The 14,313-nt window shown below is 43.7% G+C and overlaps 1 protein-coding gene and 1 pseudogene across 2 annotated transcripts; both read left to right on the top strand.

Moving 5' to 3' along the window:
* Window positions 1-5,379: 5,379 nt before the first annotated feature.
* LOC146559229 (lysophosphatidic acid receptor 6-like) lies at window positions 5,380-6,482 on the top strand (annotated as a pseudogene).
* Window positions 6,483-6,813: 331 nt separating this feature from the next.
* LOC146559228 (lysophosphatidic acid receptor 6-like) lies at window positions 6,814-8,864 on the top strand. 2 transcript variants are annotated; one of them, XM_085244668.1, is made up of 2 exons: window positions 6,814-6,983; window positions 7,637-8,864. In XM_085244668.1, the coding sequence occupies exon 2, from the start codon at window positions 7,707-7,709 to the stop codon at window positions 8,550-8,552; it is 846 nt and encodes a 281-aa protein (XP_085100794.1). In that variant the 5' UTR covers window positions 6,814-6,983; window positions 7,637-7,706; the 3' UTR covers window positions 8,553-8,864. The 2 variants fall into 2 exon arrangements, with proteins under 2 accessions (XP_085100794.1, XP_085100793.1); XM_085244667.1 differs by having other exon boundaries at window positions 6,814-7,320.
* Window positions 8,865-14,313: the final 5,449 nt, after the last annotated feature.

The following is a 14,313-nucleotide window of genomic DNA, read 5'->3' as shown; positions in this document are numbered from 1 at the left end:
CTTTAACAGAGAGGTTCTGGTTCAAATATCACAGTGGAATCTTTTGTTTTTGTGTTTGTTTTCTCAACCCCCCCCCAAAAAAAACCCCAAAAAAACCCTCCAAAACAAGATAAGAAATCAGGCCCAAGAGGAAAAGGCACTGCTAACTCTGTGCAGAACAACCATCTGCGTTATCTTCGGTATCACTTGCAGACATCTCTATGTCTTGCAATTTGCTCTAAGTGAGCGCTGATGAAACCCACGTACATGGCAAGCAGTGGCATGTTTCACAGGTTCATAATGTCAGGCTGGTTTTATCACCGTGCTAGTTGTTGCTCTGGTTAAGGTTATCTTCCATTCAGATCAATGCAGAGGACACATTTGCATGGCTTGTTTTACATTATCAGCGTTCCAGAAGAGAGTAGAACACAATAGAGAGGCACATTTAAGGCTATAAAGTACAGTGGGGCAACAAAGTATTTAGTCAGCCACCGATTGTGCAAGTTCCCCCACTTAAAATGATGACAGAGGTCAGTAATTTGCACCAGAGGTACACTTCAACTGTGAGAGACAGAATGTGAAAAAAAAATCCATGAATCCACATGGTAGGATTTGTAAAGAATTTATTCGTAAATCAGGGTGGAAAATAAGTATTTGGTCAATAACAAAAATACAACTCAATACTTTGTAACATAACCTTTGTTGGCAATAACAGAGGTCAAACATTTACTATAGGTCTTTACCAGGTTTGCACACACAGTAGCTGGTATTTTGGCCCATTCCTCCATGCAGATCTTCTCGAGAGCAGTGATGTTTTGGGGCTGTCGCCGAGCAACACGGACTTTCAACTCCCGCCACAGATTTTCTATGGGGTTGAGGTCTGGAGACTGGCTAGGCCACTCCAGGACTTTCAAATGCTTCTTACGGAGCCACTCCTTTGTTGCCCGGGCGATGTGTTTTGGATCATTGTCATGTTGGAAGACCCAGCCTTGTTTCATCTTCAAAGTTCTCACTGATGGAAGGAGGTTTTGGCTCAAAATCTCACGATACATGGCCCCATTCATTCTGTCCTTAACACGGATCAGTCGTCCTGTCCCCTTGGCAGAAAAACAGCCCCATAGCATGATGTTTCCACCCCCATGCTTCACAGTAGGTATGGTGTTCTTGGGATGCAACTCAGTATTCTTCTTCCTCCAAACACGACGAGTTGAGTTTATACCAAAAAGTTCTACTTTGGTTTCATCTGACCACATGACATTCTCCCAATCCTCTGCTGTGTCATCCATGTGCTCTGTGGCAAACTTCAGACGGGCCTGGACATACACTGGCTTCAGCAGCGGAACACGTCTGGCACTGCGGGATTTGATTCCCTGCCGTTGTAGTGTGTTACTGATGGTGACCTTTGTTACTTTGGTCCCAGCTCTCTGCAGGTCATTCACCAGGTCCCCCCGTGTGGTTCTGGGATCTTTGCTCACCGTTCTCATGATCATTTTGACCCCACGGGATGAGATCTTGCGTGGAGCCCCAGATGGAGGGAGATTATCAGTGGTCTTGTATGTCTTCCATTTTCTGATGATTGCTCCCACAGTTGATTTTTTCACACCAAGCTGCTTGCCTATTGTAGATTCACTGTTCCCAGTCTGGTGCAGGTCTACAATACTTTTCCTGGTGTCCTTCGAAAGCTCTTTGGTCTTGGCCATGGCGGAGTTTGGAGTCTGACTGTTTGAGGCTGTGGACAGGTGTCTTTTATACAGATGATGAGTTCAAACAGGTGCCATTCATACAGGTAACGAGTGGGGGACAGAAAAGCTTCTTACAGAAGACGTTACAGGTCTGTGGGAGCCAGAGATTTTCCTTGTTTGAGGTGACTAAATACTTATTTTCCACCCTAATTTACGAATAAATTCTTTACAAATCCTACCATGTGGATTCATGGATTTTTTTTTCACATTCTGTCTCTCACAGTTGAAGTGTACCTCTGGTGCAAATTACTGACCTCTGTCATTATTTTAAGTGGGGGAACTTGCACAATCGGTGGCTGACTAAATACTTTTTTGCCCCACTGTATATAAAAAGCCCCAGCTGCAAGTTTAGAAACAAGTTTACTGCATTAAAAGTGGACAATAAGCCAATATGTTTACAACTTATTTTTGCTGTGCCCAAGAGATGCTTAGGGATCTCAGAGCAAATATCACCGGGGAGCTGGTTTGGTAACTCCTTTACGGACAGGGACTCCGGTCAGAGAGTAGGGCACAGAGAGTTCAGTCTCACATAGATTTTAATAATGTGTACTGTAGCCTAATACCAGATCAGTTGCATGGTAAATAGTTTACAGTGCTTTCCAAAAGAATGAAGAAAAAATAAATATTATATTGGTGGTCAACAGAGCCTGTTTATTACTGAAAAACACAAGTGCAACACTGAAACCTGCCATGATTAGCAGAACAACAGTAAATCAAATTGAATGCCTATATTCAATTAATATGACACTCTTAAAACAGGAATACATAAAGGATGTAAGCAATATTACCAACAAATATAATATATTCTCCTCATAATCTAAACTAGCAGACCTATTAATAAAAAATCTTGTACTTTCAGATCTTGTATTATCAAATATTTGGAAATTTACTTTTAGCTAGCATGAACACACAAGATTGGAATTTGCTATTCCTTATCATCCATAGAAAATATGCATAATAGCATCAATCCTTGATGTAAAAATGTACCATCATAAGAACACAAAACATCATTGAGTATTAAGAACAAACAGGAAATCTTACTAGCCATTACAGAGCACTAAAATTACAATAATAACATTGAAAAGTGAAACACAGACTCTCTGACAAGTTGATGTTTTATGTGGTCACTTTTGGATGGTAAACCCTCATATTTGCAGGGTCCTCTAGCAAATACAGTATTTGCACATTAAACAGATTTGTGCCACTGATCCAAAAAACACTAATTTTATTTAAAAAAAATATGAAAGTTGTATAAATGTTAGTTGACCACTAAATAACGGCTATAAGTATAACTCCCAATGTGTAAATATTACACAGTGCTGGCCATCCATTCATTCTGTGGTCACTCTTTGGACTTTTAAAGAACATGGGAGTCACATGTCACAACATGTCTATTTTTTGCATAGATTAGGGATGTAACAAAAACGAATTATTTATAATATTATTTTATTATAACCATGTCATAACCGTGTGAGTGGTTTTGTAAACTACGTCAGATCTTATAAAAGCTGATGTGTAATAAGATATTACATTACAAAATGTTTTAAAGCATATCGAAAGAAAACTGCATGATTAATTTGCGGCACAACTCTTGAAGTACCTCAGCAAACTTGCTGTTGTAGCTTTTACTTTCTACCCTCCATAGTCTTATCTTATCTTATTTCACCTACACAAACTGCACTAGAGGAAACTGTGAATGTTGTGCTTGGTTGCAATTTTTCATTAAACACACTCCTCATAGTAGCCATTCCTCAAGACTTTCTCGATTTGAAGCAATGCATTATCAGGGATTGTAACATCGTGTCCTTTTATTGAATTAGTTGCAATTGTACATTCATATAATATTGCATTCTGGATAAAGTGCATCTAGCAGCAGTTTAGTTTAAATGAAAAGCTCTTCTTGTTAAGCAGTTACCCTCGGTTATATTTTTGTTTCTTATTTGTAATCCATAGAATTTTAGGTCAAACACTTATTTATACTTTGACTTTCTTGCTAAGGAAGTTTAATGTTGATAAGTGAACGTGTGTTTGGTTTTTCAAGCTTGGTTGATATCTGAATGTAATGACAGTTTTTCCTCTGAACACTGATTAACGATTTCTGTTAGAGGAAGTGGGGTGGAAGGAATCACACAACTAGCAATGTTTACAGTTAGCCCTAGACTTTATCCAGGCTCACATGTGCCTGGATAAAGGATTTCCTCACAAACCGGCCCCAGACTGTAAGACTCGGCCCTCATCTCTCCTCCACTCGCACACTGAGCACCGGCTCCCCACAGGGCTGTGTGCTGAGCCCCCTCTTGTATTCTCTCTACACCCACGACTGCAGTTCGACCCACAACAACACTCTCATCATCAAGTTTGCTGATGACACCATGGTAGTCGGACTCATCTCGAAGGGAGACGAGGCAGAGTACAGAGAGGAAGTCCTGAAGCTGGCAGCATGGTGTTCAGAAAACAACCTGGCACTGAACACTAAGAAAACCAAAGAGCTCATTGTTGACTTCAGGAGACACAGCACCGACTTGGCCCCCCTCTACATCAACGGGGAGTGTGTGGAGAGGGTCCACACCTTCCGGTTCCTTGGTGTCCTCATCTCTGCTGACATCTCCTGGACAGGAAACATCTCAGCGGTCATCAAGAAGGCCCAACAGCGGCTGCACTTCCTGAGAGTCCTCAGGAAGTACAAGCTGAACTCCAACCTGCTGCTGACCTTCTACCGCTCGTCCATTGAGAGCCTGCTAACCTACTGCATCACGGTATGGTACGGCAGCTGCACCAAAGCAGATAGAGTGAGGCTTCAGAGTGTGGTCAAGACAGCACAAAAGATCATCGGCTGCCCTCTCCCCTCCCTGATGGACATTTATTCCTCCCGCTGCCTCAGCAGAGCAGCAAACATTATCAAGGACAGCTCTTACCCTGGCTTCAACATGTTCAGCCTGCTTCCCTCAGGGAAGCGCTACAGGTGCATCAACACAAAAACCCACAGACTCCAAAACAGTTTCTTCCCCAAAGCGATAACCACCCTGAACTCACACATGCACAGATAACACAGCCCCCCCACTTCCCACTTCCTTTATGGACCACCACTATGCAATACCAATTCTATGTGCAATAACGCAACTGTATATACATAACACTATTTATTACATATTACTTACGGCTTGTATATTGTACATTTTATATATATATATATATGTTTTTCCCTATGTTAATACTGTCCATATGTACATAGCGCTGCAGAACTGTACCCCCCATCATGTTTACACTGAGTAGGAGATGCTCTGTATCTCATTGTACAACTCTATAGTGACAATAAAGGCATTCTATTCTATTCTATTCTATTCTAGACAGGAGATATAACATATATATTTAATTCATAATAACCATTAATGTGAGCTAGATCTTAACTATCTGAAATAGTTAAGATATATTTATTTGAGGTATAACAACATTTGGATTTAATTATAGCATACACCACACAGAAAAACTCAATTTACGTCATCAACCACAACTCTTGAGATGAGTCTACAAATTTCCTGTGCCACTTCATTTCAATTTACTCTTAAAAACTTTCCTCAACGCACCTCACACAAATAAACGGCACTGAGAGGAACTTTGAATGCTCAGCTATAATACTTTATAAAGAACAGAAAAATCTCTTCTGTGATCATGAACACGTCAGTCATCACTACAGAGGACAGGGTTTACGCTGGGGTCTTTGGCTGCATTATGGTGATAGGTCTGCCTCTCAACGCAGTCGCACTGTGGATTCTTCTTCGTCGTCACAGCCTCCAATCGCCCAACGCTGTCTTCATGGTCAACCTGGCAGTATCAGACCTGCTGGTCATCATCTCTTTGCCCATGAGGATCTACTTTCACGCCACCCGCAGCTGGCCTCTGAGCAACATAATGTGCCAATTCATCACAATGCTCTTTCGCAACAACATCCGCTCCAGCTCCTTCTTCATTACTTTCATCAGCATGGACTGTTTCTATGAGTGCAACACAACAAGCAGTTATTTATTTGTATATGGTGTTAATCATCACAATGCTAGCAGTCAACATTGTTTGCACCATTATGGTGTCTTGGACTCTATGCAACCGTCCCAGTGACACTGCAAAGATCAACAAAAGGGTGAATGTAATGCTGATTTTTGCCATGAATTTGGTTTTATTCACGATCTGTTTCTTGCCTGTGCAAATAGGTTTAGCCACAAAAAGTTTTGCTCATTTAACCCCACTTGTATGTCTTGCTGCTGTGAACTGCTGTTTCGATCCTCTGCTGTATTACTTTTCTTTTGACTCCTTTTGGAAGAAAAAGGAAGATGCAATGAAGGGAGGAGAAATGTAGACGCTTGACATGTTATTTTTGGTATGATATTTTCTTTTTGACATGAATTTTTTCTTTTTTTTTTTTTGGTGAACTAACTTGTTATTGCACAAAATGCTCATTTAGTTCAAGCATAATATCCCAATTCCTAAGTTCTGAAACTGAGCTTATTGTACTATTGTGTGTCTTTTGACTTGCCTCTCTCTGCTTTCTTGTCTTTCCACTCACCTCCAATGATTTGTGGCAGATGGCTGCCCTCCCTGACCCTGGGTTTGTAGGAGGTTTCTTCCTGTTAGAAAGGGACTTTTTTTCTACCCACTGTTACCACAGGTTTGATCAGAGTCATGCAATTTTGGGGGTTTCATTCTAATATTATTTTATAATATAAAGCACCTTTGGGTGACTGTCGTTGTGAATTGGAGCTATATAAATAAAATCGAACAACATTTTCACCAGTAACTCAACAATAATTGTCAGTTAAATGTACTTGTGAAGCTTAGGCAGTGGGATACATAGAGAAAAGACTTGTCAGCCTCACAGTTTCATAAAACTATTCTTTAAATATAAAGCTTCAGGACTGTAGCTGATTTATTGTACATTTTGTACACTTGACGACTGAGGAAACAACCTGTCTTTATCTGCTGGAGAGTTTAAAAAAGACCTCCGGAAGTCCATACCGCAGAACAAGATACTGTCAAGCACGTAAAACAAACCACATTGTAAGTGAAACTTTTTAACTCTTCACACACTGTTCATCACAATGCTCTTTAACAACATCCTCTCCGTGGCAACTTCTTCCCCGTCATCAGCTCGGAACGTCTGATGGCTCTGGTTTTTCCTTTGACGCCATGCCATCTTAGACCCTTGTCCTGTGCCTGAAAAGGATCTGCGCTCGTCTGGCTCATTTTGCTGGTAGAGAAACTACAGACGATGTGAGGTTTTGAAAGCGTTTGAACAATCTTGAATTTCTCAAGGCTCTAAGAGTCATAAAAAGGTTAATCTGCATCATCAAAGCTTTAAATAGCAAAATAATCTAGGCTGTTTTATGAGAATTCAGTCACTTTTTGCTAATTATTTGTAACATTTTATGAAATAAGCTTATTTGTGAAAAACAGGAAGTCTCAAGTTTACATGTCTCTATGCAAAATCCAAATCGAGAGCTCATAACACAACTACTTGGAAAAAAAGGAAATAGCTGGCTCCGTAACTGTGGAAACACTTTTGTGCGTTGGTGTAGACCTGCAGCCTGTTTGGTTTGTCTTTTTCACGGTAAAACTAGTTTATAGTTGTAAAATAGTAAAAAGAAAATGGTAAAAACTGGTTTTAATGCTACCTGTTTTTCATTGGGAGTGGGGGGGAAATACAGCTTTTACAGTTAACCTAGGCTCAGGTGTTAATAGTATTGGTTCTAAATGGTGTCAGATTGTATAAAAAAGTGTGTTTATTATTTGTCAAACAAGATATTTCATTTAAAAATGTTATACCGGTAACTATTAACGTCAGCGGCCACGATCGAATTGCACCACCAGATTTCCTGTTGCAATATTTCACACTCCCTAGTCTAATCCACCCTCACTTCACACAGATAATCATCAGAGAGTGGAAGGTTTGCTGCTCAGCTGCAATTCAGTTAATAAGGAGGCAGAAACTTCATCATGAACGCATCAAATGTCACTACAGAGGACAGGGTTTACGCTGGGGTCTTTGGCTGCATTATGGTGATAGGTCTGCCTCTCAACGCAGTCGCACTGTGGATTCTTCTTTGTCGTCACAGCCTCCAATCACCCAACGCTGTCTTCATGGTCAACCTGGCAGTATCAGACCTGCTGGTCATCATCTCTTTGCCCATGAGGATCTACTTTCACGCCACCCGCAGATGGCCTCTGAGCAACATAATGTGCCAATTCATCACAATGCTCTTTCGCAACAACATCCGCTCCAGCGCCTTCTTCATTACTTTCATCAGCGTGGACAGACTTCTGGCTGTGGTTTATCCTCTGAGGTCACGCCATCTTCGAACTTCATCCAATGCCTGGAAAGGAGCAGCAGTGGTCTGGCTATTTGTGCTGGTATTGAATGTTCCAGAGACTTTGGACTTTCCAAAAAATGCAAACCACAGTGGATGTTTTGATTTCAGTCGTGACAGGAAACCAGGTTTAACTAAAGGTATAGCAAATGTACATCTTGTGTTAATAGTCACAATGCTAGCAGTCAACATTGTGTGCACCGTTATGGTGTCTTGGGTACTGCACAGACATCTCAGTGACTCTGCGATCAACAACAAGATGAACGTAATGCTGATATTTGTCATGAACTTGGTTTTGTTTACTATCTGTTTCCTACCTTTGTCAGTAGGTGTAGTTACAGTTAAACCTACTGAATTAAAGCCATTGATATGTCTTAGTGCTGTGAACTGTTGTCTAGATCCATTCTTATATTACTTTTCCTTTGATGGCTTCTGGAAGAAAAAAGAAGATGCGGATCCACCAAGAGAGCAGTGACCTTAGAACATGCTATTTCAATGCATAATTCCAGTCACATTAAGGTTTTCCTATTTTCCAAAAAAAGTGATTGTGTAGCAATGGGACAAGTATTTTGTTCAACTGTATTGTTTTGTTTTGTTTTGTTTTTTTAAATTGTTTAATAAAATGTTTCTGGTGCTTCAAACAACAACAATGATGGACTAAGAATGTAAAAGGCTTGTTGTTAGCAGCAGGAAATTTTGGCAAAATTTGAACACTTCTTCTGTTTTCAAAGAATTATTAATAGTTGGGGAAATATGCTCATTTGAGAATACAGACATAGAGGCACGTGAACAGGAAAGGTGGAGTTGCCGGTAGACTTTTCTCAGCTTCAGTCAGAGACAATCTGTTGCCTCTGTGATGGTGTTGTTCCTATATCATCAAAACACTGTTGGTCCAGCTCCAGCATCGCAACTGACCAATCACATTGTCAGAGCATTCAGTTTGCATTAGCTAAGAAGCTAACTAATGCAATTAAAAACTATCACAAGCAAAGCAAGCTAAATTTGGCAAATAGCAAACCTAATTTGATAATGAATTTGTTATATTGCATTAATTATTAGAAAAAAAACCCCACTTGAGACATTTACTATTTGTTCCAGAAGGGAGTTTATATAAATGGTAAATGGACTGGTTCTTATATAGCGCTTTTCTACTCTTCTGAGCACTCAAAGCGCTTTAGACAACTTGTGCATTCACCCATTCGCACCCATTCGCACAAGCACATTGTTCTAAGTGCTTTCTAAGTAGCATTCACACACATTCATACTATGATGGATGCATCGGAGACCAATTTGGGGTTAATATCTTGCCCAAGGATATTTGGCATGCAGACTAGGGGAAGCCAGGAATCGAACCACCAACCTTCCGATCAATGTGACTGGTCGGTTGCAGTATTACTCTTCATTGTGATCTCCAAAAGTTGAATCTGTTCTTCTGGACGTAGCGTTTTTGTGGGAGAAATGTTTCATCACTCATCCAAGTGACTTTTTCAGTCTCAGCTGACTGCAGGTTTCCCCAATCTTGTAAACAGTACATTTGCATAATGACTGAAACCAGCCCACTGAAGGAACAATGGGCTGTGAGGTCAGTTCCTTAATCTTAATTATGCAAATTCTCATGACCATTGATCAACAACAACTGACCAAAACCAACTGATCGAAGACCACTGATCAATGGCCATGAGTACCATTCACAGGGAGTTGGGGAATGGCTGCAATCACAGCATTGTAAGATGGCGAAAGATGTACCCTTAGGCCCCCTCCTCGATTCAGAGATGGTCTTTCCCTTTTCACGTAAATGGCCTCCTTGACTCCGCGCTCAAACAAGCGTTTCTCCCTGTCCAGGATGTGTACATCCTCATCATTGAAAGAGTGTTCACTGGCCTGTAGGTGTGAATAGACTGCAGAGTCCTGGACGGACGAGGTAGCTCTTCTGTGTTGTGCCATCCGCTTTGCCAGAGGTTGTTTGGTTTCCCCGATGTATAAATCCTGGCAATCCTCCTGGCACTTAACAGCGTACACTATGTTACTCTGTTTGTGTCGGGGGACCCGATCCTTGGGGTGGACCAATTTTTGGCGCAGCGTTTTGGAGTTTAAAAGCCACAGAGACCCGGTGTTTAGAAAAAATGCGTCTCAACTGCTCCAATACTCCTGACACATATGGGATCACTACAGGTTTTCGCTTGGGCAGCGGTTGTCCTTCTCTCCTGGATCGGCTGGAGCTTTCTTTTGGCACCTTCTTGGCACCCAGCTTTGACAAACGTCCAGCTGGGATAACCACATTTACTCAGGGCCTTCTTGATGTGCTGTTCTTCTGCCTCCCTGGCCGCTGTGTCAGTGGGGATGGTGTTCGCTCTGTGTTGTAGCGTCCTGATGACACCCAGTTTGTGCTCCAGTGGATGATGAGAGTCAAACCTTAGATACTGATCTGTATGTGTAGGTTTACGCTTTTAGATGTCCCCCATTACTGATGGAAATCTCACAGTCTAAGAAGGCTAACCTGACACTTTTCATATCCTCCCTGGTGAATTTGATGTGTCAGTCCACCGAGTTAATGTGATCCGTGAAATGTAGTACGTCCTGAGATTTGATTTTCACCCAGGTGTCATTCACATATCTGAACCAATGGCTTGGTGGTGTTCCAGGGTAGGATGGCAAAGCCCTCTTTTCCATATACAAATTGGCCACGATGGGTGAAACTGGGGAGCCCATGGCACACCCATGTTTCTGCCTGTAGAATTGACCCTTGTATGTGAAGTAAGTGGAATGAAGACACAGTTTCAAAAGCAAACACACTTGGTCGACGCTGAGAGTGGTCCTGTTGCTGAGGTTGGTGTCATCCTGTAATATCTTATGGACTACCTTCAACGCTTCCGTGACTGGGATGCAAGTGAAGAGAGATGTAACGTCGTACGAGACCATCTGACTCCATAATGACATCTCTCACCTTCTCAACAAAATCCATGGTGTTGCAGCCATTCCCCAACTCTCTGTGAATGGTACTCATGGCCATTGATGAGTGGTCTTTGATCAGTGGGTTTTGGTCAGTGGTTGTTAATCAATGGTCATGAGAATTTGCATAATTAAGATTAAGGAACTGACCTCCCAACCATTGTTCCTTCAGTGGGCTGGTTTCAGTCATTATGCAAATGTACTGTTTATAAGATTGTGGAAACCTGTAGTCAGCTGAGACTGAAAAAGTCACTTGGATGAGTGATGAAACATTTCTCCCACAAAAACGCTACGTCCAGATGAACAGATTCAACTTTTGGAGATTTACTTTCCTGGATGATTGAGAATGCATCAAGACGTCTTCATTGTGATATTACTCATCCAGGATGATCAACAGTGCAGCTATCTGGTAATTGCTAATAGTTACATCTTTTAAATGAGTGTGCATATCAACCAGGTTTACATTCATACTGACTGTTCTGACCTGCCTGACCTGTACAAATTCCTCATGAAGTGCTGTTCAGTGTTCGGAACTTCAGCTATGTGTGGCTTTCTTTTGTTCCACCGCTGCTGGTAAGTCCCAGTTGTATGTTTATTATTTTTATTTTTTTTCCTTTCTTTATTCAAATCAGGCAACAAAGTATATATCTCATTTACATTGACATAGTTCTTTTTTTTTTTCTTTTTTCCCCTTTTCCCTTCCCCTCCCCTCTTTTTCCCCTTCCCTTCCTTCCTCTCCCCATCCTTTTTACATAAAATATAATTACCATTGTATAAACAATCATATCTATGTCTATACATACACATTTATTATCCTAAATAAATATATTCAAAGGAGGGAGAGAGGGGGAAACAAAACAATTCTTGGGGCAGATATGGGAGGAGGCCATACCTCCCAGTTTTACTTATTAAAGTAATCTATAAAGGGTTGCCAAATTAGGTAAAACTGTTTAACATTATCTCTTAATGAAAATTTAATTTTCTCCAACTGTAAATGATACATTGTGTCTCTTAATAAAGCAGAATGAGTTGGGGGGGCTTTATTTTTCCAATTTAGAAGTATAAGGCGTCTTGCAAGCAATGTTATAAAACTCAGAGCACAAATTTGTTTATTATTTAAGTTTTTAACTGTAGCTACACCAAATAGTGCCATTACTGGGTCTGGGGGGAGCCTGGAGATTTAGAGCGGACCTATCTGAGTGACGATGAGTTGTGGCTCCTCATCCCTGAGGTGCCCTCACATCCTGCGGCACCCATGGTGTCATTTCCCGACACCACTACAGTCCCATCGGTGGAGCCCAGGCTTATTTCCAATGTGCCTGTTGTCACGACGTACGGGGTGGACTCACGCGCTGGACTCCGGGGATGATGCACACAAGGAAATTTATTGTAGAACAATGTCCAAAGAGAGAGTATATACACAGATATGAGGCAGTGCTATTTACAAGGGGGTGCGAGGCAGTGCTATGTACAAAAGGTGAAGGGGGCAGGGCTCCGGGGAAAATCCAGGGGAACACGCTCGTCTTACTCCACACAATCCAGACACGAATCCACTCGCACACCCGGGGAACAGTCCAGGGAATCTGTACACAAAGAGACGCTTGTTAAATGCTGTACACATACACTGCATGGGAAAATACTTGCTGGGGCGCTCGACTTTCACTGACACGATTCTCGCAACGATCCAGCGAAGAACAGCCGTTGCTTCCCCTCTTAAATACCACACTGATAAGGCACAGGTGTTTCTTCCTCCGAGGGCGTGGGCCAAGGGCGTGAACCCATAATGAGTTCAGCCCTGGCGAGAAAGCGGAGAAGAGAGAGAGAGAGAGGACTAGAGAAAAAGAGGGGGAGACAGCTGATCAGCGACCAGCTGAACCCCCAGGCCGTGACAGTACCCCCCCCCCCCCCCCCCCAACGGGAGCCACCCGGCGACCCCCAGGCCTCCCAGGATGAGCGGCATGGAACGCCCGCACCATGTCCCCGTCCAGGAGGGCCGCACGCGGGACCCAAGACCGCTCCTCAATGCCATAGCCCCCCCAATCCACCAGGTACTGCAAACCACGCCCCCTGCGCCTGACATCCATGATGCGCGAGACGGAGAAGGCCGGAAGGCCATCAACGACCCGGGCGGGTGGAGGGGGCCCGGAAGGAGGGCACAGAGGGCTGGAAAGACAGGGCTTCACCTGAGAGACATGAAAGACATTATGGATCCGCATGGTCCGGGGCAGCTTAAGGCGGACCGACACCGGGTTCACCAGAGAGTCAATCACAAAGGGACCGATAAAGGTAGGGGACAGTTTCCTAGACTCCGCCCACAGCGGAACGAATCGGGTCGACAGCCAAACTTCCTGTCCGGGCGCATAAACAGGCGCCGGGGTCCTACGGCGGTCTGCCAGGCGCTTGTTCCGCTCAGCCGTGCGGAGAAGGGCAGCCCGTGTGGCCCTCCAAGCGCACCGACACCTCCGGACGTGCTGCTGGACAGAAGGCACGAAATGCTCACCCTCAACAGCCGGAAACAGAGGTGGTTGGAAACCCAGAGACGCCTCAAAAGGGGACAATCCGGTGGCCGAGGAGGTGAGGCTATTGTGGGCGTACTCAATCCAAGGGAGCTGCTCGCTCCAGGTGGTTTGATGGGTGGACGCCACGCATCGGAGGGCAGCCTCAAGCTCCTGATTGGCCCGCTCTGCCTGGCCGTTTGTCTGCGGGTGGAAGCCAGAAGACAGACTGACCTGAGCCCCCAGGGAGGAACAGAACTCCTTCCACACGCGAGACGTGAATTGCGGACCCCTGTCCGAGACTATGTCCGCCGGAATGCCATGGAGACGGAAGACCTGCTTTGTCAGGAGCCGGGCGGTTTCCAGGGCCGTGGGAAGCTTGGAGAGGGCGACAAAATGAGCCGCTTTAGAAAAACGGTCAACGATAGTCAAAATGACAGAGTTACCTGACGAACGTGGCAAGCCTGTGACGAAATCGACAGCTATGTGGGACCAGGGGCGGCTAGGCGTAGGCAAGGGCTGAAGGAGACCAGAGGGGGGTTGATTGACACATTTGTTCCGAGCACAGACTGAACAGGCCGCTACGTACTCCTGGACATCCTTGATGAGGGAGGCCCACCAAGCGAAGCGCCGAAGGAGTGAAACGGTGCGGAGGGTCCCCGGGTGGCAGGCGAATTTTGCTGTGTGCGCCCAATGTATCACCTGTGACCGGACAGCGGGGGGCACAAAGAGTAGTCCAGGGGGACCCGTTCTTGGGTCTGGTTCTGTTCGTTGGGCCTCCCTAATGGCCGA

The sequence above is a fragment of the Mchenga conophoros genome, linkage group LG14 (genome assembly GCF_057382185.1).
Source record: "Mchenga conophoros isolate Kocher_MC1m ecotype Shallow Benthic linkage group LG14, M_conophoros_male_GT1.1, whole genome shotgun sequence".
Classification (NCBI taxonomy): Eukaryota; Metazoa; Chordata; class Actinopteri; order Cichliformes; family Cichlidae; genus Mchenga; species Mchenga conophoros.
The sequence above is the reverse complement of the archived record's forward strand: the minus strand, read 5'-3'. Positions and strand labels throughout refer to the sequence as shown.

Bases quoted from the DNA above. Each gene is read 5' to 3' on its own strand.
- LOC146559228 (XM_085244668.1), top strand. From the start codon at position 7,707: ATGAACGCATCAAATGTCACTACAGAGGACAGGGTTTACGCTGGGGTC.